The sequence below is a fragment of the Capricornis sumatraensis genome, chromosome 8 (genome assembly GCF_032405125.1).
Source record: "Capricornis sumatraensis isolate serow.1 chromosome 8, serow.2, whole genome shotgun sequence".
Taxonomy (NCBI): Eukaryota; Metazoa; Chordata; class Mammalia; order Artiodactyla; family Bovidae; genus Capricornis; species Capricornis sumatraensis.
The window spans coordinates 33,231,888-33,258,912 of NC_091076.1; the positions used below are offsets into that span (position 1 = coordinate 33,231,888).

At 46.0% G+C, this 27,025-nt stretch overlaps 1 protein-coding gene across 1 annotated transcript in view; it reads right to left on the reverse strand.

Moving 5' to 3' along the window:
- The window catches only part of TENM4 (teneurin transmembrane protein 4), a 439,221-nt gene that overhangs the window by 178,572 nt on the left and 233,624 nt on the right, over positions 1-27,025 (reverse strand). The window contains exons 7-8 of the mRNA XM_068978818.1: positions 25,794-26,008; positions 23,560-23,770 (exon numbers count right to left, since the gene is read on the reverse strand). Coding sequence (XP_068834919.1) covers positions 23,560-23,770; positions 25,794-26,008 — 426 coding nt within the window. The remainder of the gene's footprint in view (positions 1-23,559; positions 23,771-25,793; positions 26,009-27,025) is intronic.

Sequence of the window (27,025 nt, forward strand, 5' to 3'; positions counted from 1 at the left end):
AGTGCATTACATTTATTGTGCACCTCATTTCTATTATGATGATATCAGCTCCACTTCAGATCGTCAAGCATTAGGTCCTGGAGGTGGGGGACCCCTGGCTAGAGGACTTGGCCTCTCACTTTTACATCTAAGCTTCTTAGATTTCAAGTACAGATACAGCTTTTTAATAATAAAGAAATAAATTTAGACACTTAAGGTAACAATACTAACACTAGTCCTCACCACCATCCTTTATTGAGTCCTACTATGTGCTAGGCATGGCCATAAGCATGCTAATCGCATACATTATATATTGTTCTCATTCCAATCCAAAGGAGGGCAATGCCGAAGAATGTTCAAATTACCACACAACTCTGTTCATTTCATATGCTAGCAAGGTAATGCTCAAAATCCTTCAAGCCAGGCTTCAACAATTCATGAACCAAGAACTTCCAGATGTACAAGCTGGATTTAAAAAAGGCAGAGGAACCAGAGGTCAAATTGCCAACATCCGTTGGATCATAGAAAAAGCAAGGGAATTCCAGAAAAACATCTACTTCTGACTGTGCGGAACACAACAAACTGCGGAAAATTCTTCAAGAGATAGAAATACCAGACCACCTTACCTGCCTCCTGAAAAACCTGTATGTAGGTCAAGAAGCAACAGTTAGAATGGGATATCGAACAATGGACTAGTTCAAAATAGGGAAAGGAGTACATCAAGGCTGTATATTGTCACTTTGCTTATTTAATTCATATGCAGAGTACGTCATGTGAAATGCCAGGCTGGATGAATCATAAGCTGGAATCAAGATGCCGGGAGAAATATCAATAACCTCAGATATGAAGACGACACCATCCTAATGGCAGAAAGTGAAGAGGAACTAAAAAGCCTCCTGATGAAGGTGAAAGAGGAGAGTGAAAAAGCTGGCTTAAAACTCAACATTCAAAAAACGAAGATTATGGCATCCAGTCCCATCACTTCATGAAAAATAGACAGCAAAAAAATGGAAATAGTGACAGATTTTATTTTATTGAGCTCCAAAATCACTGTGAATGGTGACTGCAGTCCTGAAATTAAAAGATGTTTGGTCCTTGGAAGAAAAGCTATGACAAATATAGACAGAGTATTAAAAAGTAGAGACATACATCACTTTACTGACAAAGGTTCATATACTCAAAGCTACGGTTTTTTCCCAGTAGTCATGTATGGATGTGAGAGTTGAACCACAAAGAAGGTTGAATGCCGAAGAATTAATGCTTTTGAATTGCGGTGCTGGAGAAGACTCTTGAGAGTTCCTCAGACAGCGAGGAGATCCAACCAGTCAGTCCTTAAAGAAATCAGTCCTGAATATTCATTGGAAGGACTGATGCTGAAGCTGAAACTCCAATACTTTGGCCACCAGATGCAAAGAACCGACTCATTAGAAAAGACCCTGATGCTGGGAAAGATTGAAGGCAGGAGGAAAAGGGGATGACAGAGGATGAAATGGTTGGATGGCATCACCGACTCAATGGACATGAGTTTGGGTAAACTCTGGAAGTTTGTGATGGACAGGGAGGCCTGGTGTGCTGCAGTCCATGGGGTTGCAAAGAGTCGGACATGACTGACCGACTGAACAACAACAATATCTCATTTAATTCTTACCCGAAGATGAGTAAGAGATTGGTATCATTATCCCAATTTCTCAGATGAGGAAAGGGAGGCTGAGAGAAGTGAGATGCCTTGCCCAAGAATGCAGAGTCCAAAACTGTTAGGTCTCCTAAACAACTAGTTACTGAAAACCTACTACGTGCCAGTTGCTAGAGATTAACTGGTTCAACTGCTCCCCTCTCTGCACCCCTTTTCTCATGCTGTTCGAGCTATTGTGTGGTTCAGGTGAAACTGCACTGCAGTTGATTGTATCCACACCCATCTCTTCCAGTGCAATCAGAACTTGGAGTGCCGAGGTGGGGTCTAAGCTCCTTTGGAGCCCTAGCACCCAGTTCATGGCTCTGAGAAAGACAAAGGCTTGACAAGTGGTTAGAGGAGATAGAATGAAGGCACAGTCTCTGTCCTCACCGTTTGATCCAGGTGCCAAGAAGATGGGTGACCATGTGGTAAGTGCCTGCAATGGACAAATGTGTAAAGACCATTGGAGGAGGCAGCAACACCTCTGGGCCCCTCATGAAGCCCTGCAGCTCAGCTCCGAGGGCTGGGCAGACAGTCTGCAGGCAGAGAAGGGCTCTGGGATTTAGAAAGAGAGGAACGCGTTCAAAGGCAGGTGTTTTCAAGATCAGGTGGGGCAGCAGGGCTGAAATGTATGATGATGGGTGGAACTGAGGCCCTGAAGGGCCGTCAGCTGATGGATGCCAATCGTGGGGACCAGAGAGATGCCCCACAGTCCGAGCTGCAGGCCTGGAGGAGCTTTACTCCAGGCAACTCAAAGGGAAGGCTGGTGTCGGTATGTCTCCTCTCAAACGTATCCTCCCAAGCATCACACCGTACGGAAAGGTTGCTAGATTGTCTCCATGTCTCTGTCACCACGGCATCCTTACCTTGGACTCCTCTGGAAAAAGAAGGCTTAGAAAGAACAAACCCTCTTCCTGGAGTGAAATAAATGCACCCTGACTTGTAAATAAACCTGGAGGTGCAACTTCCTCTCAAATAAGCTATCCAGGTGGACTGGGCTGAGTGAGGGGTGCAGCAGGAACCCAGCTGGTCTTGGCTGATGTTCCCATCACTACCCCTGATGGGTACCTGTCAATTCTTTCTGTCTTAAACTCTGCAGCATTTTTTCCCTAAACCACTGCAGTGCATATATGTAGTTTAAAAAGTCAATATTACAAAGCTTACAATGAAAACTATAAACAGCAGACCTCTGCCCCATCCACACCTCTCCTTGCCACCTTCCAAACAACTGCTCTCAACTCTTTGGTCTATTTCTTCTAGTTACTCTAAAATTTCTAAATGCTGTGCTTATGCAGCTAGTTACGACTTATATTTGATGTCACCTCCTACTACTGTTACTCACTACTTCTGTCCAGTATAATCTGATGGAAAAAGCATTATTTCTTGCTTTCTTAATTTTCTGTGTTCTTATTAATGACTCCGTTCACATTAGGCAAGGAACTAAAGTGAAAGAGTCTGACTCTTTGTGACCTCATGGACTATACAGTCCATGGAATTCTCCAGGCCAAAATCCTGGAGTGGGTAGCCTTGCCCTTCTCCAGGGGATCTTCCCAACCCAGGGATCGAACCCAGGTCTCCCGCATTGCAGGCAGAGTCTTTAACTCGGAAACAGAGTTTCCCATGTGGTCAAACACACCACATAGCCAGCTGGGTCAACTGTTTTCTTTCTGCCTGGAGACGTCCCTCCTGGAGCCCTGTGCACTGCTGTGGTCTGGTCTGTGTTAGGCCTGCTACACACCCCGACTCTGAGACTGCTCTCTCATTCACTGAGCCCCTTGCTTCCTGTCCTGCTCTGTATTATTTTGGTGGAGTGCATTTTCTAGAAGCTTCCTGAGAAAAGGTGGACAGGAGGTAAGGTTTTAGGACCATGCATGGCTTAACTGTCTTTACCCCGACACTGGGCTGGTGTTCTGATGGACTGTGTGAGGTGAGGGAGGGAACCGCAGGGTCTCGCTGATTGTTCTCTAGCTGCTCGAGTCAGATGAATGCGGGTCCAGCCATGCTTGGCACCGGGCCTCACCCCTATCCTCTGCAGCCGCTGGTGCCTTGGTCCTGAGGTTTCCTGGGGCCCTGCTCCTCACTGACATCTCAGATGCTCAGTATTCAGCTTTCCCCACGCTGCTAACTCAATCTGCTCTGTTTTCAAAAGCCTGCTGACATCTCTTGGAGGCTACTGTCTCCTATTTTTTTTGGTCTTCAGGGGTTTGTTCTTTGTTTCTTTGTTTGAAGCCATTGTCCTCACCACGGTGGGACTTCAGGTGGGAGTTAAGTGTAACAGGTTCTTCTCAGCAAGATCTGAATTATCTTCTAGTCCCTCCTTCCTGAAGCTTTCCTCCTCCTACACCTCTGGAGATGGTACATCTTCTGATACTTCTGCCACTCTACTCACTCACCCCATCCCCTCCATCTGCCTGTTCTGACTCTTCCTCCAACCGCGAAACACTGGCGGTCCTCGGGCATCTGTCTGAAACCCTCATCCTTTCTCATCACTTGCCACTCACCTTGCTCTCCCCCTGTTTGATTCTTTGAGGTCTCAGCTTAGATGTTGTGTACTCAAAAGCAGCCTTCCCTGCCCCCACCTCGCATTAGGCTCGCTTGCCTGGGCAAGTGCTGCCCATGACCTCACCCTTGGTCTTCACAACTCATGAGGTCCCACTGCACATCAGTGTCCTCCTCCCTGCTGCCTGAGACCTGCCGGGGCAGCTCCCTGTCTGCCGTGTTCACAGCTGTCAGGACTGCCCAAGCAGAGTGCATGGCATATAGAAGGTGGGCAAGAAACATACTGGATGAATGCATGCTTGCAAGAATAAATGAATGCATGGGTCAATCAATCAAACAGGAGCACTGGATTCAAACCCAGGCTTGTCCATATACAGGCTGTGTGATCTTGGACCAAGAAAAGAGTCTAAAAGAGCTTGAACTTCTGAACCTTAGCTGCTGCTTCTACTACACAGGGACAATAATTTGAGTGTCATCCTACCTCACTGGGTTGTAAAGATCAAAATAAGGGTGGAAAGACTGTATGCCATCATACTTAGTAAGCTAAAAGTCCTCCACGACGTAAGGGATTATTACTGTCACAGGAAACTTTGCTACGCAGAAAATTCTTGTCTGCTTTGTGTATAGAGGATGGAGGAAACAACAGTGGGCTCACGTTTCTAAATCTCAGGATTCCAGAATCTACTTTCTTTCTTGAAGTGAATCCCACTAAACCCTCTCCAGGATCCTCTAACTCTAGGCATTCAGGATGGAGGGACCACCTGCGGTCTTGTCTTTCACTTCAAGCAAAGCTGATTTAGAAGGCTAGGATGCCTTCACGGTTAATGGCTTTAACTTAATGAATTCTTTAAAAAGCAGAAACAGAAAACAGTGAAAATATTTACATACACACACAGGTGTGTAATAGAGACCTGAAGACACACGTGTCCTGGCACCTGCAGTGCTTAGAAATGATACTGGCCCCAGATTTAGTTCAACTCAAGTGCTTTTTCTGGTGCTCAAATTTGCTCATTTTATCACTTGTATCAACCAGGGAGAGGAGGAAACTTTTAGAAAACTCTTGGTCTTAGAGTCTATCACGTAGATAAAAGTCTCTTCTTTCACAGCCCCATCGGCTATTGCTTTGAAATAATGCATTAGGCTCAGCTTAAAAGTGCACCAGACTCCAAATGCTACCCTGACAGACACTGTGATCAACACTCTCTAAATGTCACATTGATACTGCGCAGGGCCCTCTGGGGCTGCAGGGCACAAAGCCTTTCTGTGGCCCTCATTGCGTTGATTATAGGAAACAGCCTTCATTCAGCCTCCGTGACCTTCCCTGAGTTCCAAGGGGCAGATTCAAGCAGTTGTTAATTTGGGAAGGGAAGGGATACAGGAAACAAAACACTTAAGAGCAGACTTGGGGCAAGGTCCTGAGTCCCCATCGATGGACACACACCACAGTATCTTTGAGCTGTTTTGCAGATGCTGAAACCCCCTCCAGGCGGGAGAAGTTAACAGTTAGAGATGGTAGGCTGCCCACAAGCATGGAGACCCCAGACCCATTGGACCTGAAGGTTGATAATGCTGACTCCTTCTCACCTCACCACCAGCCCATCAGAAGAATGTCCAGGAGCTCATCACGCCCTTCTTGAACAACTACTATAAGTTTTCTTACTATCTTCCCCAAGTGGGGACTCACAGTTTTGAGGGCATTAGCCCACTGTGGCCCACTCTGCCAGGCAAAGTAAAAAGGCTGTCCTTTTCCACTTCATCCAGAACTCTGCCTCTGAGATTTGACTCGGCACCACTGTACAGAGAAGCTGAGCTTTCAGCATAAGGAGTATGTCAAGGCTGTATACTGTCACCCTGCTTATTTAACTTCTGTGCAGAGTATATCATGAGAAACGCTGGGCTGGAGGAAGCACAAGATAGGATCAAGCTTGCAGGGAGGAATATCAATAACCTCAGATATGCAGATGACACCACGCTTATGGCAGAAAGTGAAGAGGAACTAAAAAGCCTCTTGATGTAAATGAAAGAGGAGAGTGAAAAAGTTGGCTTAAAGCTCAACATTCAGAAAACGAAGATCATGGCATCGGGTCCCATCACTTCATGGCAAATAGATGGAGAAACAGTGGAAACAGTGTCAGACTTTATCTTTTTGGGCTCCAAAATCACTGCAGATGGTGACTGCAGCCATGAAATTAAAAGATGCTTACTCCTTGGGAGAAAAGTTATGACAGACCTAGACAGCATATTAAAAAGTAGAGATGTTACTTTGCCAACAAAGGTCCATCTAGTCAAGGCTATGGTTTTTCCAGTGGTCATGTATGGATGTGAGAGTTGGCCTATGAAGAAAGCTGAGTGCCAAAGAATTGATGCTTTTGAACTATGATGTTGGAGAAGACTCTTGAGAGTCCCTTGGACTGCAAGGAGATCTAACCAGTTCATCCTAAAGGAAATCAGTCCTGAATATTCATTGGAAGGACTGATGCTGAAGCTGAAACTCCAATACTTTGGCCCTCTGATGTGAAGAATTGACTCATTTGAAAAGACCCTGATGCTGGGGAAGATTGAAGGCAGGAAGAGAAGGGGATGACAGAAGATGAGATGTTTGGAAGATATCACGGAATCAATGGACATGAATTTGAGTGAACTCTGGGAGTTGGTGATGGACAGGGAGGCCTGGTGTGCTGCAGTCCATGGGGTCACAGAGTCGGACACGACTGAGTGGCTGAACTGTTACTGTAACTGTTGATTCCACATCAGGAAGTAGGCAGGTGGCAATCGCTGTGGTCTCAGAGTTGGAAGACTTGAGTTCAAGTCCAAATTCTGCTTCTAAACTGTGATGGACACTAAGTTGTGTCCGACTCTTGGAACTCCATGGGCTGTAGCCAGCCAGGCTTCTCTGTCCATGGGATTTTCCTGGAAAGCATACTGGAGTGGGTTGCCTTTTTCTTCTTCAGGGGATCTTCCCAACCCAGGAATTGAACCCAGGTGTCCTGCACTGCAGGCAGACTGAGCTACCAGGATTAGCCAAACTGCATTGTTATTAATATATGTGTTCATTTTGTAAGCATAACTTCCATGTTTAATTTGTGGGGCTGAAAATTACAAGCATTTCCCCATGTGTCATAGTCTTGATAATTTTTAATGGCTGAATAATATTAAGTGAATACTGCATAATTTTCTTATACATTTTCTTATTATTAGACATTGGATTTTCTCCTAAATTTTCACATTGTAAGCAGTGCTGAGACAAGAAAGCGGTTTTTTTTTTCCTAGTCGTCTAAGAAAGACTCTCAGAAGTTGAAAATAGGACTATTTTTATGATTTAATACAAAATGTCAATATGCTTTTCCAAAGGGTTGTACTGATTCATCACGCAGGTAGTACTATAAGTGGGCACAGTTTCACTGCAGCCCCTTTGGGGTTGGGTATTAACTTATTTCGGGGATTTCCTAATTTATTAGGTTAAAAAGATGCAAAATTATTTTAATTTTCCCTTTTTGGATTACTAATTAGGTTAAAAATATTTCGCATATGTTGATAGCATACTACTGGGTGGCCAAAAAGTTCATTTGGGTTTTTCTCGACCATATTATGGAAAAACCCAAGAGAACTATCTGGACAATCCAACATATATTTTTGGAAGCTTTCCTACAGGAGTTTTAGCCATATAGCTATGAAGTCATAATTTTTTCATAGCATATGCACCTTAATATAATATATATATTAACTCTTCCTGGTCTCTCATTTTTACTGCAAGTATTTCCCCATTCTACTATTTTTCTTCTTATACTGATGTCTTATAACACATATGGAAGTTTTACATTTTTATGTGAACATTTGCTAGTCGTTTTTTGTGATTTCTTCACTGACTTTTTAAGCTTAAAAGTCCTTCTTAAGCCAGAGATATGCAAATATTGGGTTTTACCCTCTTTGAGTTTGACTTTTAAATATTTACCTCTTTAATCCATCTGGAATTTATTTTGGCCTACGGTGTGAGATGAAGTCTGAATCAGAGGGTAAAAACTAAAATTCCTCCTAGGGTCCAGGCAGGTAAGTTAAAGAAGTAAAGCAGGTCAGGCAGAAGAGAAAGATGGAGAAGTGGAGACTGGGGTGGAAAGACAGTATTTGAGGGGCAGAGGCTTGTTCCTGCAGGAGTTTTGGCCTTCTAACTTTTCAAGGTAAGCCATAAACCTATAGTTTCACAGGAAATCATCCAAATTTTAAATCCTGAGCCAACACTGCAGGATAAAAATCCTCTTCTGGGTCTATTGAGCACGTCCATCCCTCTAAACACCACTTGGTAGCCTCTGGTTGAAATTGATTTATTTTTTAAAGTTATTCCAACAAAATTAATTGACCGAACATTTCTTTCTCCATTAATTTGCAGTTCTTTTTTTTTTTTTTCTCACACACTAAAATTTTACATATAACTGGTACTATTTCTAGGCAATTTTATTTCACAAATCTGCTCGATTCTTAAGATCATTTATTTTAGATTTAGGGCATGTTAATATAATATCTCTAAAGATGAGTGCCCTTTCATTCTTCTTTTTGGAATCTCTTTCATACTCTCATCTGTTTATTATTTCAGGTGAAGTCTTAAAACCTTCAATCAAATTGCCCAAATTCCCTTTAGGATTCTGTTTGGCATTTCATTAAGCCTATAAATTGACATATTTAGAGTAGTTCACCTTCTCATCTAGGAACATGTTATATTTCCTAATTATTCATGTCCTGTTTTATAGCCCTCAATAGAATTTCACAGTTTTTGTCACATAGGTCACATATAATTCTCATTAAGATGATGTTTTAATTTTTATTGATTTTTTTTTGACTGGGACATTTTTCATTATATTTCATAACTGGTTACCGCAAGTATGTGGGAAATCTATTGACTTTTGAAAAGCTTTTTTGTACCCCAGTTAGAAACCCTGAATTCTTATTAGTTTTTTGACTGATGTTTTTGTATTCTTTAGGAACACAAACACATCCTTTACAAATAATGATAGCTTTGTCTTTGTCTCTTTTTTCTGTTTCCTGTGTTATGTCACTTAAGCCAGAACTTCTAAAATAATGCTAATTAATAGATATGCCCTTATTACTAGCTTTAAAAGGAATTTGTCTAATATTTAACCAGGAAGCACTGACTTTTTATGTGAAATCGATGTTCTTTATTACAGTAAGTATTTTGTCTTTCTTTTTTTAATATCATTATGACCTAGTATTGTGATCAGGGGTGTTTTTATCATTTACTGAAGACAAAAGGCAAACCTCAGCACAGTGTATTCAAAAAGTGTTGGAAATTTGCAAAATAAGTGTGAATGAGATATACGTGGATCTGAATCTTAGCTCTGATTCTGGGTGACCTTGAACGCAATCCGCTGCCTCATCTGGGAAATGGGGATAATGACTCCGATGGCACAGGTGGGTTCAGTTCAGTTGCTCAGTCTTGTTCAACTCTTTGCGACCCATGGGCTGCAGCACGCCAGGCTTCCCCATCTATCACCAGCTCCCGTAGTTTACTCACACTCATGTCCACTGAGTCGGTGACGCCATCCAGCCATCTCATCCTGTCATCCCCTTCTCCTCCCACCTTCAATCCTTCCCAGCATCAGGGACTTTTCCAATGAGGCAGGTCTTCACCTCAGGTGGACAAAGTATTGGAGTTTCAGCTTTAGCGCCAGTCCTTCCAATATTTAGGACTGATTTCCTTTAGGATTGACTGCTTGGATCTCCTTGCAGTCCAACGGACAGGTGGGTTATGGGAATTAAAATGAGTTAATGTAAATAAACTGTGTTTAGTCTACTAACTGGCACCTATGAAAACTTCAGAGAGATTCACTTTCTCTCTCAGTCATTTAAAAAACAGAGACACAGTGGCACGATTTCCCAGGTGAAAGCTTCCTAAGGAATAGCTTGCATTTATAGGGTTGAGAAAACTCAAACTCTATTTGTGAAAAACGTCATGCTAGTGCCAAGGACTTTTTCTCACTTTTCTAAAATATACCGTCTATTCCTTGCACTCGTGCATCGATTCCTTGGCCTATGACACAAATGAAAATAAAAAATTTGGCTGACACGTAATGTGAACCAGGAATGAAACAAACCATGCTTCTATTAGCCCTGAACACGAATGCCGCTCAGATAAAGGCCATGAACGAGCAGCTACTCAAAGTGAAACCAGATGTTCAGAGGTTTCTGGCCCGCGCTTTTTTTTATAACCCTTCATATAACACTCACAGTCCTGTCATTTCAGCAGAAGGTCCTCTGCTCTGTTTAAGCAGAAAGAAACCCTCCCAAACCTCTGATAGATGTGCGTTCACTTAAACCTGTGCTTGACTGTGAGGAAAAGAGAGCTCCTTCTCTCAGGAGAGAGCCTTAGGTGCAAACTCTTTGGCCCAGACGAACACTAAGAGCTAACAACACACACGTGGCAGTGTCCTTACAGCGGAGCCTCAGCTGCTTACTTGTTGCCACAGGACACGGGACCCAAGGAAAGTGTAGAGAACCCCGTGCAGAAAGAGTGCAGATTTGGAGTCTGACCGTTCTAGATTCAAACCCTCGCCCTGCCCTTACTCCTTGTGTGACTGTGGGCAATTTCTCTGGACCTTATTTCTTCGTCTATGTAAAGCAAATAATTTCTCCTGCTTCCCTGGGATTGTCATAAAATTTAAGTTAGATAATGCATGTACCACACTTAGCTCCCTCCCGGAACCCTGTAAGCACCGAAAACTATTAGTGACTGCTATTGCCAGTAACAATGACATGCCCTTGTATAGCAAGGATAATGAGGCGCACCCTGTTCTTGGTATTTAACAAATATTAATTCCGTTTCTTGAACTGAACTGAACTGAACTGAATATTATCACCGTTTTTCAGATAAGGAAACTGAGGCACTGATGGGTTATGAATCCTGCCCATGGTCACACTGCTAACTGTGTGGCTTTCAGCTGTCTGGCTTCAGATCTGATCTCTAACCACTAAGCCACGTTCCCCCCTCGTTCCTGCTCTTTGATACAACAGAGCTGATTTGATGCAGTGCCGCCTCGAGGCTGCGTGGGCATGGAACGGAACACACGCAGTGCAGGCGGGAGAGGGCTTCCCGCCCTGCCCTCCACTCCGCTCCACCTCCAGCCTGGGCTCCACCTCGTCTTGTCTTCACGGCCCTCTGCTTCCCGCGTGTCTCCGCCGGTCCTCGGACGAGCCTCCCGCGTCTGCGTCCGCTCGGTGCCTCCTGCCCCCCTTCCTTCCTTCCTCATCTCCCCTCTCTCCTGGGCCTCCCACCTTCTCCCCTGGCTCCTTTCCCGCAGCTGACAACACGTGCAGGGCTCCCCCCACCTTGTGTAAACCTTGCCTTGAACCTGCCTCCTCCTCAGGTTACTCCCATCCGTCTCCGTCCCCCGCTCTGTCTAGGAGAGGTCGTTTCTCCTCCACGCCGCTCGCTCGCTCCTGACCTCGCGGTGACCCTGCTTCTACTTGCACGGGGGTGGAAACGCTCCCACTGAAGTTGCCAGTGACCCCCAAGGGACCGGTTTGCTGTCATCAGCTCCCCAGCTTTTCTCAAAGGCAAATCTCTGCGTCTCTCTCCGCCGCCCACCCGCTCAGTGATGGGGTTCCACGCTAAACTCCCTTCTCAGGCCTCTGCCTTCTCATATCCACACCAAGGCACCTGTTGGGTCCCTGTTTCTGGGTCAGGGCTGCCCCAAGTTAACGCCTATTTATTCATCTGACCACTGGCCAACTGAAAACTGACCCCCGCTTGTAAATTCTACGAGCAGCTCCAATCTACTGTGCACTGACCATCTTCCCCCTTCCTTCTCCCAACAAGCCCACGTCCCCTTCTTATTTCCTAGTTTAACTCAAGGTATCACTAGGTACCTATTCTCCAAGGCTGACACTTCCTGCCTCTCCCTGACAGTAAAGTGGTCAAGAAAACTAGTCTATAATGTCCCCTAATATATCCTTTCTTTTCTGTAATACAGAGGCATTTGGCCCAACTCAGGCCCTCCTCTCTCATCTAACTGCACTGGATACTGAAAGTCTTCCACTTGGTCTTCCTGCTTTAGCCTGAGAAAGTAACCCGTTTGTAAATACCGCCGCCAAACAGATGGCTCCATGGCACAAACCAAGCTACATCTTTGCTTACAAACTATCTTGTGCTCCTCACTGCCTTCAAAAACCAGACTTTCAAACCTGCCTAAAAAGTTCTTGCCGGGTTGGCCCTGAACTCATTTTCGAGGCTCCAGGCACCATCCCATCCATGCCGTCTACCTGCCTCCAGTGCATACACCAGGTACTCTCACAACAAAGGCCTGAGTGACAAAGAACAAGAGGAAAAGCGTAGGCACGGCAGCCAGAGAGACCTGGATTCAAACCCTGGCTCTTTTGCTGACTGGGTATGAAACTTCTGCCTAGTCATCTAAACATGATGAATCCCACTTTTCTCTGGAGAAAAAATACCTACTTTGCATTTTTTACAAATGCCTGTTGTAAAGGGTCTGAAACGGTGTATCTAAAACATCCAGGATGATACTTTGATATACTATGCAGTGAAAAAACAGTAGCTGTTAACATGAGTTTTGCCAAGTAGTTTCAGAGAGGTGGGAAGGAATTTGTAAAGACCGACAAAACCTGAATCTAGAATGTGACATTTGAGAGCCTCCTTACTCTCGCCTGGAAAACCCCATGGATGGAGGAGCCTGGTAGGCTGCACTCCATGGAGTCTCTGAGAGTTGGACACAACTCAGTGACTTCACTTTCACTTTTCACTTTCATGCATTGGAGAAGGAAATGGCAACCCACTCCAGTGTTCTTGCCTGAAGAATCCCAGGGACGGCGGAGCCTGGTGGGCTGCCGTCTATGGGGTCGCACAGAGTCGGACACGACTGAAGAGACTTAGCAGCAGCAGCAGCTACTGAATCAGGGACTTCCCTGGTGGCTCAGACGGTAAAGTGTCTGTCTACAATGCGGGAGACCCGGGTTCGAGCCCTGAGTTGGGAAGATCCCCTGGAGAAGGAAATGGCAATCCACTCCAGTACTATTACCTGGAAAATCCCATGGACAGAGGAGCCTGGTAGGCTACAGTCTATGGGGTCGCAAAGAGTCGGACACGACTGAGCGACTTCACTTTCTCTTTCACTACTGAATCAGAAGACAGAACTTATCAGAGCAAGTAACAGGTTAGACTTCCCTGGTGATACCATGGGTAAGAATCTGCCTGCCAATGTAGGCGACATGGGTTTGATCCCTGGCCTGGGAAGATTCTGCATGTCTAGGAGCAACTAGGCCTGTGAGCCCCAACTACTGAAGCCCATACACCTAGAGCTTGTGCTCTGCAGCAAGAAAGACCACAGAAATGAGAAGCCCAAGCATCTCAAGAAAGAGTAGCCCCCACTTGCAGCAACTAGAGAAAGTCCATGCAGCAACGAAGATGCAGTGCAACCAAAAATTTAAAAATTATTCAGAAAATGAAATAGCAGTTAAGGCATTGGAATGTTCTGAAACCTGCATTTGCATTTTTGAGCTGCAATAGTTCCAGCACAGAAAGGCTGCAGACTTGAACCCATTTCAAAGTTGCTATAGTCCATGGGGTTGCAAAGGGTCGGCGACCACTGAGCGACTTTCACTTTCTTTTCCTGAATCCAGCAGCCGTGAAATGCATGAATTTCCCCCAACAGAAATAACATTCTTCAGTCAAGTGCTGAGCAGTCACCTGAAGTGGCAGACGTGCCCTCCTTCCTTCAAGCTGTTCCGAAGTCAATGTCCGCAGAAGGCTCTAGGTGGCAGGAAGTGCCTGTGAACTTTGACCTTTCACTTGGTACTCACTGACCCTCTGGTGAGGGTCTGCTTTGTTCAGGGACCTGTGCCCACATCTGGGCTCCAGGAGAAGTCTCCAGATTGGATTCGGAAGACCTAGCTTCATGTCCTGTGAGTCACTGCTCAAAGGCTCTCTCTTGTCATCTCTAAAAGCTAAAAGTGGTTGTTTTCTGCCTGCTCTACAGTGACCACATCTGTCATTGAGCAGAGATGGTTACCATTTCTCCTTTATTATTATTATGATTCTAGAGTAACTCTTCAGAATACCTTTCTGGTTCTCACTTCTGCTCTAGCCCTAAGTTGGTAAATTACTGAGTGTTTGTACACTGCCTTCCAGCTCTCTAAGCACTTTTCTCACAGTAAGTTCTTTGTGCCTCCAACTTCCATTTGCATCCCTGGCAGAGGTAGCTGCCCACCTCTCTGCCCCATGGGCGCTTGCCCAGAGCTCTCTGGGCACAGACCACATTCTGTTGGAATTATTTATGAGAGGGTCAGGTCTCCCAGGGGACTACAGGCTCTTCGAGGCTAAAGCTTCTGTTTTGTTCACTGATGAGTCTCCAGCACTTAACCAAGTTAAGGTTCAGCAAATGTTGAATAATTAAGAGACACTTAAAAACGTGCTGAGAACTTGGAATGAATCACCCAGCTTCATGTCACTGTCAGACTCTCTAAAGTGGGTTTTATTACTAACAAAAGGTGAGGCTCAGATGTACCCAGCATCCAACAGCTCATAGATAGTGCAGTCAGAACTCAAACCCAGGTCTGTTTCACTCCAAAGCCTCTGCCCTTTTTCTGGACCACACCATCTCTCCAGCCACAGTGACAACCTCAGCTATCTAACACCAATGCCAAGTCCAGTCGACCTGGTTGGGGGCTTTTTCTCAGAGGGTGCCACAGAACAGGAGGCAATGCATTTAATCATGTCCCACCTATCAGCCATCCCAAAAAGTGAAAGAAAAGGGTATCAGGTGTAAGAACCCTCTTAAGGCCACTGCTCTGTAATGGTAAAGCTAGCTGGCAATATGGGGAGGAGAAGCTGCTTGCATCAAATGAGGGAAAGGAGAGCTCTCAGAACACAAAAATTAATCATCTGTTATATAAAAATTAAACCATCACTGCTAAAATATTTTCTATTGGAAACCCCACCTGAATGAGGGTGGGAGTGGGGTTCCCTCAGCAGGAGTGAGCACAGTATCAGGATATTTTTCAGGGCCAGGCAGATGAGAACCCTGTAGCCTTGGACAGTAAGCCCACTGCAGGCTCCCTGTGAGCCTAGGAGATGCGAAGGCCATGATCTCTAAGACCACAGCTTCCTTGATGGTTCTCTGACTATGAGAGTGTATAAGGACACACACAGATGTCGTCGCACGCCAGAAACCTGGTTGCTAAAATGTAAGAGAGAGAGCATGAGCTCTGGGTTGCTAACCCAGCTCTATTTCCTACTTATGAGATCTTGGCAAATAGCATCAGATCGCTGAGCTTTGGTTTCTTTATCTGTAACGTGAAAACGCACGTCCTCTAACTTCCAGGGTGTTTGGGAACGGATACTGCAGCCTGTACAGCGCCTGGCATGGAGCCAGGGCTCAGTCAACAGACTACTGTCATTACCATCTTGGCTTGGCCCCTTGGTGGCTGTGTGACCCGGGACAAGTCGTGTGACTTCTCTAAGCCTTGGTTTTCTTACCTTTAAAAGTATGATTTAGATAAAGAAACAGTTTGTGGAGGCTCCTGCCAGCTGTATCCCAAAGTGGGAGAAGCATAAACCAAAAGTGAAATGGAGACTCTGGGTGGAGGAAGAAGGCTGAAATGCTGACATGCAGGAGCCTGGAAATATCTAAGTTCTTTCTGTTGGCCCTTGCCGCAGTGTTTCTCCCAGTCACTTTTCCTCAGCTGCCTGTCCTCATGCCTAAAACATTGTTGTTCACTGGCTACATCATCACTGACTCTTTGAGACCCCGTGGACTGCAGCACACCAGGCTTCCCTGTCATTCACTATCTCCCGGAATTTGTTCAAACTCATGTCTATTGAATCGGTGATGCCATCCAACCATCTCATCTTCTCTTGTCCCCTTCTCTTTCTTCCCTTGATCTTTCCCGGAATCAGGGTCTTTTCCAATGAGGTGGCTATACGAAGTGTTGGAGCTTCAGTTTCAGCGTCAGTCCTTCCGATGAATATTCAGGACTGATTTCCTTTAGGATGGACTGGTTGGCTCTCCTGGCTGTCCATTCCTAAAACAGACCATCCCTAAACCCTTTTCTCTTCTTGCCTTAATCTTTTCTCTTAGGAGACAGTATCTTACCAGCTGGGGGCTGCCAATAATCTCTAAGAGCAGGTAAACAACTCAAAAGGATTCATTTATCTCCATTTCCAAGGCCCTCCGTCCTGGCCCAGACCAGCCTGAGCCTCTGCTGAGACCTCGGACACAGCCTCCTAACCAGAGTCCCAGTTCTACAGCTTGAGAAACTTTCCAGTATGTAGATCAAACTAGGTCACTCCAGCTCACAATTCCACAATGGTTTCCCACTACTGTCAGGATCAATTCAAATACAACACAAAATGAAACTTCACGTGCCCATACAGCCTGCCTGCTAGTATCTCAGGTATCAGGTGTCTGATCCACATCCCACATGCGACCATATCACAGTTCCTTGAACTCCTGGCTCGTTTCGGTCCCAGGGCCTCTGCACATGCTTTCCCCTCTGCTGGGTCTATTTTCTCCCCAAACCTTTATCTAAACAACAACTTTCCACCCCTGCTCCAGCCATCTCAATGAGGTCCCTTATTTGTTTCCCTAGGGCACTCTCTTCTCTTCTTTACCACAGTGAATGTTTACCATTTACAAATGGCAACCCACTCCCGTATTCTTGCCTGGGAAATCCCATGGACAGAGGAACCTGGTGGGCTACAGTCTGTGGGGTCACAAGGAGTTGAACATGCCTTGATGACTAAACAACAAAAACAAATTATATATTTAGATGTGTATTGGATGGTTGAAATTAAACTTAAGAGTCTACATCACACTGTCTCAAGCTGGTCTGTAAACTCCAGAGGGTAAGAAGCATGGCTATTTACTATACCATGGACACCAACGCCTGCTCAGGACATGGCATGCAAAAGACAAACCAGCAAACGCTGGTCAAATGAGAATATGAGCAGCTGTAGCAGCCAGGTCTGCCTGCAACCACTCTGGACCTCCTGGCCAGCCTGCTGAAGGTGTCATGCAAAGGGCTCTGAAGCTCTTTTTAATAAGAAAGTCCTTGCTGCCTAGCATGCTGTAAAGAGACTGAACCAAGTCTTTTTCCCTCCTCCTCACGTACTAGGTTGGCCGAAAAGTTCGTTCGGGTTTTCCATAACATCTTCCAGACAAACCTGAACGAACTTTTTGGCCAAGGCACTATGTAGGCAGCTTCGCCTTCCGCTCAGCCTCACTTAGCCTCACTCACTAGCCCGTGAGGATGTCAAAGGCAAGCACCAGGTCTGCTTCATACTTTCTCTGTATCTCCGCCTTGGGAAAGCGCGTGATCATTTGGGAATGCAATCACTGTCAGATGAGGAAAGGAAGGGAGGAAGAAGTGAGGGAGGAAGTGGGGGCGACATTGGCTTCTAGTCCTGGACACAGAATAGGTCAACTTACAGCAGCTGCCTGAGCCTGAACCAAAGGACTCTCCTCTTTAATGAGCATGAACGTCCTCAGACCAGGAAGACCAGGGCATGTTTCTCATAAATTACCAGGGTCTATATTGTCTGACTGGAGAAGACAATGGCACCCCACTCCAGTACTCTTGCCTGGGAAATCCCATGGATGGAGGAGCCTGGTAGGCTGCAGTCCATGGGGTTGCAAAGAGTCGGACACGACTGAGAGACTTCACTTTCACTTTTCACTTTCATGCATTGGAGAAGGAAATAGTAACCCACTCCAGTGTTCTTGCCTGGAGAATCCCAGGGATGGGGGAGCCTGGTGGGCTGCCATCTATGGAGTCGCACAGAATTGGACATGACTTACGTGACTTAGCAGCAGCAGCAGCAGCAGCATATTGTCTAACAGTGATTCTCATTTCTTTTCTCTGGGTTTCTTAATCCACTGTTGGGCAGCTCTGTTATTTTTCAACTTGGCTCACACTGTCACAACGTCAGGGTGATCTGTCCTCTTATGCTTCAGCATCAACCAAAGTGAAAAGATAAGATGCTCTCTGGAGACTTGTCATGTCTTGGGGTTGCAAAGCAATGCATATGGAGGTGTTTTTATTTTCTAAGTTTTGGATGGTGTGAGATTTTTTTTCCGTAGTCTTTTTAATGACTTTTCAAGAAAGCTTCCTGTGTTGATTTAAGATGCATACTTATATTAATAAGGGGAAGTTATAAATAATAAAGGGAAAGTTATATAAAGGGGACAGAGTTAATAAAGGGGAAATTATATTCCATATAATACAAATAGAAATAAAATATTTAATAGCATCAGAGCAAATAGTAAGACACTCTGGCATCATGGAGGGAATGCAGGATTTAGAGACCAAGTTTCCATCTTGGCTCTGCCCTTAATAACTTTGGGCAAGTCAATCAAATTCTCTGAGATTCAATTTCTTCATCTGTAAAGGTGAGATCAAAAGGCAAACTGTCTAAAGTTCTCATGAGGTTCCTTCTCACATACAGAAAAAAGCTAAGCATGGTCCCCAAAACACAGTAGGTGTTCTCTAAATGTCTATTGAATGAACAGACAGAAAAAAAACGTAATATCCAAAAAAGGGGGCTTGATCTTGGAAAAGAGGCACATGGCTAAAGAAGGAAGACCATGAGCTGTGGAGTGAGACAGATACAAATCCAAGTCCTAGCTTTCCTCTTAACATGCCTGAATCTCAACTTCCTCATCTACAGCAGGAGGTGAAAATAAAAATGGAGTTACTGCAGGGCTTCAAGAAAGTATTTCAAGTCCTGTGAAAATGGTGATGGTGAATTATAGCTACTGGTATAATCCCCTTGGGCTTACGAGGTGGCTCAGTGGTAAAAAATCTGCCTGCCAATACTGAAGACGCAAGAGATATGGCTTCGATCCCTGGGTCAGGAGGATCCCCTGGAGAAGGAAGTGACAACCCACTCCAATATTCTTGCCTGGGAAATCCCATGAACAGAGGAGCCTGGCAGGCTACAGTCCATGGGTTCACAAACAGTCGGACACGACTTATCGACTAAACAACAACAAATAACCCTCCTACTTCATTCAATACTTGGGGTCAGCAAGGTTACCTATCCCCAGACAGAAGCAGAAACATTGCCTTCAAATTATCCATCTCTGCATGCAGGGAAAGGCCAGTTTTTCTTAAAACAGCTGCCACATCTTCTTATAAAACTTGCTTGGTTTCGGTGGTGCGTGTGCGTGTGCGTGTGCGTGAGACAGAAACACATCCGGTTCAGAGGGCCCTCTGTCAACAGCGTGTCTCCATGTGTATACATTTGTATACACAATTTGCAAAGTGCTTTTAGATTTTTTTCAAGGCAAGAGATAAACTAATATAAGATCATCAGCTGGATCGCATTAAATGGAGGGAAAAGCAAAACCATACACAATACAGCCATTTGTTAAATTAAACACAATTATTTCTCCCGCTACTTAATTACAAACAGATATAAATACTCTGGATTCTGACATCTCAAATCCTCTTAAATTCTAGCTCTGCACTTCAGCATGTAATGAAGGGAGGGTCGTATTCCAGACTGTGTGTTAAGCAAACCTGAGAGTTAAAATTGTATACTGGGACCATAATGACTTCACTAAAACAAGACCTAAACTTTTAATTAAGCTGCCAAGACAAATTACAACTCACGGCCCACAGGTAACGACCACAGACAGCAGAGACTCAACGCCAGGGACTCTCAGGGAGAGAGGGATTAATAGCAACGTCGGAGTCAGTCTATTTCTGCAATAAAGTAAGAAAAGGCATTCATTAAACAATCACTGTAACTTGAAGGAAGACAGACAGGTCAGCAAGGCAGCAAGAGAAAGGTGGACTGGGAAGGCAGCAGGGGAGAGAACGTTAACCACTTCCAGGCACGGAAGCCTGGACTGGGCACTGCATATTCACTCTCTCCAATCATCACGGTGGGGACCGCCAAACACTATTACCACTTCCCTTTCTAGATAAGGAAGACGAGGCTCAGAGAAGCGACGTGATACACTACGTTCGCAGAGCTAACATGGATCAGCGGGAGAAGGAAGGAAGAGAAAGCAGAGCTCAGGAGGTATTTGTTTTCATAGCTAAGTTGACAGACTGCCCACCAGAATCAGGATCACCTGGGTTCTGCCTCAGGCCTACCAGGGGAAGGCCCAGGAATCTGAATTTTAGACACGCTTCCCAGGTGATTGCTTTGCACAATAATATTTGAGATCCCCTCCATGAGATACTGTAACCCCTTGTTACTCAAAATGTGGGCCACAGATGAGCAGGATCTCACTGGGCACTGTATCCCAAATGTTTCTTGCAGCTCTGTTTACAATAGGCAGGACATGGAAGCAACACAAATGTCCATCAACAGAAGGAAGGATAAAGAAGATGTGCTATATACACACAATGGAATGTTCCTCAGCCACAAAAAGAACAAAGTGGGGTCATCCGTAGAGATGTGAGTGGACATAGAGTCAGCCGTATAGAGTGAGGTAAGGCAGAAAGAGAAAAACAAGTATCATATATTAACGCATATAGGCGGAATCTCGAGAAATGTGCGGATGAACCTATTGCCAGGACTTCCCAGGTGGCGCTAGTGATAAAGAACCCACCTGCCAATGCAGGAGACATAAGAGATGTGGGTTTGATCCTTGCGGCAGGGAGATGCCCTGGAGGCGGGCATGGCGACCCACTCCAGTGTTCTTGCCTGAAAAGTCCCTACGGACAGAGAAGCCTGGTGGGTGACAGTCCAGTCACAGTCAGACACGACTGATGCAACTTACCACATACAGACCTATTTCCAGAGCAGAAACAGAGACACAGACATAGAAAAGGACATGTAGACACAGTTTTTGGGGGGAGGGGAGCGTGGGGCAAACTGAGAGAGTAGCTGTGACGTAGATACACTGCCATGTGTAAAACAGATCGCTGCTGGGGTCCTGCTGTGCGACGCAGGGAGCTCAGCTCGCTGCCCTGCGGCGACCGAGAAGGGTGGGAGAGAGGCTCAGGAGGGAGAAGATCTGTGTGTACAGGCAGCTGGTGCACCGGTTGTACAGTAGAAACTAACACAGCATTGTAAAGCAATTATGCTTCAGTTGAAAAAAAAAAAAAAGGCAGACTCTAAACATCCACCCAGACTGACTGAAGCAGAATCTGCATTCTAACAAGATGCCAGGTGGTTCCACAAAACTCTGAGAAGCACGGTACCACCTATCTGCTCTGAAAGGCATCACAGGGTTAAGGAAGGTGAAGAAAGATTTCATCATTTAGGTGAGAACGGGAGAACCAGAGGGAAAAGCAGCACCGTCTCCTTAATTATGGCAAAAGAGGTCAGCAAGCTCTGACAAGACGAGAGTTGGCAAAAGTACCTACCTGTACGATGCTTTATTTCTCTGAGAGGCACTTCCTAATTAAAAGTAGTTTTCTTTGGGGGTTTGTATTAATATCCTTTCATGTTTGTGCTCAGTTATTAAAAATACAGAATCCTGATTGTAGGAGACCTTAGTTCTGAGCAAGCGTGATGCTGCGCCTAAGAGGAATCAGGCTCTGAGACTATGAAGCTGTAACTTAGGGACTGTTAATGACCTGAAAATCATGTCTCTGATCTGAAGCTACCGAGCTCAGAAAGAGAAAAGAAACAGGGTCTGGAGCCGGGCAGACCCCGCCGAGTGTCAGCCTAATTGATGGTGAGAACCACGGCCGACCACGACTGACTCTCCCATGATGGGGAAAGGGGCGCTGAGAGGCTTTGCGTCACCACTAACCATCAGGCTGCAGCCTCCAAATTCCAGAACCTCAGGGAACCAGGAGCTGGAATTTGTGCAGGGCCAAAACACAAATTAGTGGTGGGGATTCAGAAGTGAGCACAGTTTCCACTCCACCTCGAAAGAAGGCATTAATGGAGGAAACCAACAAGACAGCAGCTGCCAAAACTGAGCAGCTGCCAACGGGGCCCTGAGGGAAGCCCACCCCAACTCCCTCCTGCACTGAGTGATGCCGCCGTGTGGGCTGGCTGAGGGAAGGAGAAGATTCCAGCCAAGTCCCTGCCCTTGGGGTACTCAGAGACCAGCAGCTAGGGCAGACGCGTGGAAAATGAGGACAGCACAAAGTCTTATTTCTTACCCCAGGGCTCATGCAACACAGCCCCACTTCCCTCGTTTTGCCAAGAGGGTAGAATGTAGAGCCTGCAGTCACAGTTGAATCCTAAACATTGTTCACTGTATTTAATGGGAAGGTATTCACTGCCTTGATGCTAAGGGCAAAATTGCAAATAAGAGGAAAATGGCCTGAAAATGCTACTGCTGTGAAGATGGAAGAACCAGGTTCTTGCAAGAGTTTTAGGGACTAAGGACCAGATTCGGAGGTTTTTATTCAAATTCCATTTCCCATATCAGATAGACTCTCAGCCAAGGACTGAGACAGAGCTTTGAGGAGAACTCAAAACTTCACGGAAGTTTTCATTCAGCAGAAAATTCAACACCAAGCGTTCTAGTTCATGGAGTTTTGTCTGCTGGAAGTTTTATTTTCCTGTAGGGGATTTTTATCTCCAGGCTATGTCAGTGAGCTTCTATATGAACTCAGATGAAATGTTTTCGACCTGAACCAGAGACCACCATGTCCTACATCACATCATGGTGGATTGAGGAGGAGACAAATTCTTTGCAGCATGTGGGTATAGAAGAGAAATGCCTTAAAACAGGATGCCATGCTCCTGGGACACCCCCAGGCTTTTGGGGTGGCCAAGGGGCTCGCTCTGAACAAGAGCTCTTCCACTGCAAGGGACATGACGGGGCTGAGAGCTCACTTAAACCACAGGGGCTCACTGTCCACCAGAGTTCAGGGCATCTCAGTATCTCAGTCCTCAGCAAAACCTCCCTCTGACTGAGCACACTGTTCACCCAGCCCTTTGCACGGCTATTTCCAGCCTCTCTCCAAGCCTTTATCTACTTTTTTTTTTTCTCATCTGCCAGGGGTTGTTGCCTCTAAAAGCAAAATAATCAAGCAAGCAAAATCACACATAAAAGAAATCCAAATAATACATCAGTGATTTGAACCAAGATAGATTATAAGGACGGATATAGGTGCTGGAGGGAAGTGACAAGAATTCCTGTCTCCCTGTCAGTTTCACCCTTCGGTGTTTGAATGAAGTGGCTGGTCTGCACACCAGGCCACAGATCAGAGAGAAAGGTGGAGGGCAGCAGTACTGGGCACCTGCACGGCCTTACGGCTCCTCCTGTCACTCCCTTCACTTCCCTGCATCTCACTCCTACCCTTTGTCCAGCAAGCCCGGTCGAGATGGCCTCATGCTGGGTCCAGCTGGCCTCTGCAGCCCTGGGCAGTATACATCTCGCTGTCGGCTTCAACCCCTAAGACCCCTGGTGTCCCCTCACCCAGAGAGACAATACCCCACATACCCCAGAGCGGTGGAGGTTCCTTACCGATGGCAGTAGTGAGAAAGGAAACCACTTCAGACTCCTTCCCGTCATTATAGAAAGCCAGGTGCCAGATTCCTGAATCCAAATACTGGATGAAGCCGGTCTCGTGGCTAGAAGGGGGGACGGCTCCCCGCGACTGGCGCTGGGGTCCCTCCAGGCTCCGTGCCTCCTGGGTCAGGAGCCTCCTTCCATCCAGCAGCTCCACAAAGTCAAACTGAAGCACAAAGAGAGCATGATTAGCAGTGGGCCTGCTTCACCACCAGGCTAAGTTCTTCAGGCTTCGCCCAGGGAGGACAGGGAGACACAGATGAAAAGGCTAAGTTCTTCAGGCTTCTCCCAGGGAGGACAGGGAGACACAGATGAAAAGGCTAAGTTCTTCAGGCTTCGCCCAGGGAGGGCGCAGGGAGACACAGATGAAACAGGCGAGAGAGGCCAAAGCGATGCAGAGGTTAGCCAACCCACTCCACCTCCTTCCCAGACCCCATTTTGCACGGTGGGACTCTCCTGATCCGCTGCTGAGTGCAGCACAATTAGTAGATTATTTTCAAGCGTCAGTTGGTTGTAATTTGGGGTGTGGAGCGTCTTCCTTTGGCTGACTCTGCACCTTTACATCAATCAGGACAGCCATGCTATTTTTTTTTTTTTTAGCTATGCTTTTCTGATGGGCACGTGATTAGAAACCCAGTCACTTTATGACTGAACTCCTCCGACTCCACGCAGGTGATGGCGGGAGGGAATCCTGGGGATCTAGGATGGGGCCCGGAGCACTCACTGGGTGTGCCTTAAATGTCAGTCAAGTGCAAAGGAAAATCTGATTTATATCTATCTTCCCTTTGTCAATGATCCTTTCTCAGTGCTCCAGTTTCAGGGTGCAGTTTTAGGGGAACTAAACTAGATTAGCGCAAAACTCCATCAATAATTACATGCTGTGTCAAATAATACAATTTCCAATTGATCCAAGCCTGGTAGCATGGGAGACTCGAGGGAAGACAGTCACGTGTGCTAACAACAGGCAGGTGGTGAAGTCCTGCTGCTGCTGCTAAGTCACTTCAGTCGTGTCCGACTCTGTGCGACCCCATAGACGGCAGCCCACCAGGCTCCCCCGTCCCTGGGATTCTCCAGGCAAGAACACTGGAGTGGGTTGCCCTTTCCTTCTCCAATGAATGAAAGTAAAAAGTCAAAGTGAAGTTGCTCAGTTGTGTCTGACTCTTCGTGACCCCATGGACTGCAGCCAACCGGGCTCCTCCATCCATGGGATTTTCCAGGCAAGAGTACTGGAGTGGGGTGCCATCGCCTCCTCTACTGGTGAGCAAACTGAGCAACTGTCTACCTATCTGTCTTTTAAGGAAAAAAGAAAAGAGTATTTATCCTGTCTTATGTGACAAATGTCTAGGGACAGGAAACCCAGGACCAGTAAATAAAGAAATCAGGGGTCCAGGCTCTCTCTACTATTCTGCAATTCCATCCTTAGCAAATGTCTCTATCTTGCTTTTACCTAGAAATTAAGTACCTGCTGGGGGTCACAAAGACTACATTTGGCCAGGGACTGTCTGATGGATGCCTGTGATTCATGTTATTCCAAACTCAGGGCAGGGAGGACCTCACACAAGTCTGCTCTTTACCCATCATGACTGGCAAAGTGTCAGTCATCCTGCTTGAGTTTTAAAGTTTTTCTGGTGCACATGTGTCCCGGTAAATGGGAAACCCTGAAGGAGAGAAGGGATGCAAGAGATGAGGAGGGGATCCTTTATTCTGAGCCAGGTCCTGCACTAGCTGTCTTCTAGATGTGGTTCTCCACTGTTCACAGCAGCCCTGCGCAGTGGGCATTGTTATCAGCATCTACTAGACAGGAAGCTTGCTCCGAGAGGATGCTACAGGCTTCAGGTTACACAGCTGATAACGAGAGGATTCAAACCCAGGTCCGTTTAGCTCCAGTGTGCATGCTTTGTTCTCTAGGTTGCATTTCCTGGATAATTTAACTTAGGAGACTGGGTACTAGTAAAAAGGCTATTGAGAGATTCCCTACAACTCCTTCCTCTTAAAAAGCTCCAAGGATACAGCCATACTCATCTGAAAGGTAGGATCTGAGAGAGGGCAAATGGATGAATGGACTATAAAGTATGTGAAACTCCCTCCAAGCTCAAGGATCCCGGTTTCAGCATCAGGTTTCTTGACTTTGGTTAAGATTTGAGGTGGGAGCCCCTGGAGAGGAAAAGGGGACATAGGGTTCTGGTTACCTGTGTGTGTGAAGGAGGAAGGCCTTTTCTGCCATAAATGCCAACCAGAGCCGCCTTTCCCAGAGACACATTGAATTTCAGATGCACAGGATGGTCTATGAACACCTGAGATCTCCAGAAAGTGCCAGGAGGAATCTTCTGGGAAGCCCGTCTCCCCACGTCGATTTCTCCAGAGTCTATAAAACTGTCCTCTGGAAAGAAACTACTGGGCTTTCCTACCAAGACACGGGGAAGGGAAGACAAAAACATCACCGTTAGCCACAAGTGAAACCAGGGATCAGAGTATCTGAACAAGCAGGGCTCTCCTCTGCCTCCCACCTCTTCTCTGCAACATTCCAGGGCCAGCCCACTCCCTGCCCTAGACTCTCCCATTGAGGAGTTAGAATGTCCAGAACCTTTTTTTCCCCAACGATGCTCAAATTGTTCTGCTAAAAATATGCATTCTTCCAAAGCAGAATGGGTCCTCCCCAAGGGCCATCTGTTTACTGCATAATTCTAGAGCTTGTTAAGATATATTTTGATCTAAAAATAATCACTCGCAGTCACATGAGAATAACTCTGTGCGTCTGTGCACCCACGTGTGTGTAAAAGCATGCATGCTAAAAAAGAAAAGATAGAGGGAATAAGGTGCTATTAATTTTTCAGCTTAGAATGGTTTCCCTAGCAGTGGGAAGCACGATCTGAGCGGAGTCAGATATTTTTCAAGTTCACTAGGATCTTGGAGTCCAATTCTGGGGCTCAGACATGTGGATGAGGGTTTGTGTTGGGAGCAGGGGTAGGGATGGGGGGGAATGAGGAAGACGGTACATCTGAACAGAGAAAGCACTTCTGAAAAACGCTTCTTTGTCTGGGATGTAGGGCAATGAGTATCGTTGTGCTTAAGGTGGGTAAAGCTGGGGAGACTTTTCAAGGTTAGGCACAAAACTTTTGACATACTTGGATTTCAACCCAGGCCACCAACCCTGCAGGCTACAGGAGTAGGGGCTGGTTGAGAATAAGACCTCTCGCCCAATTCTGTCACCAATCAGGAGAGTGACAGCTTTCTGGGGGTACCTCAAGTGCCAGGAAGGAAGGCTGCTTATCAAACTTCCCCTACATAGTAATTAAACACAACACATGAAAAATATAAACCCTAACTTCCTGCCAGACATCAGCCCTCAGAGGAGTTGGCAGGGGGCAGGAGGGGAGAACAGGGGCATTAGAAGACCACCCTTAGGACAAGAACAAGCCAA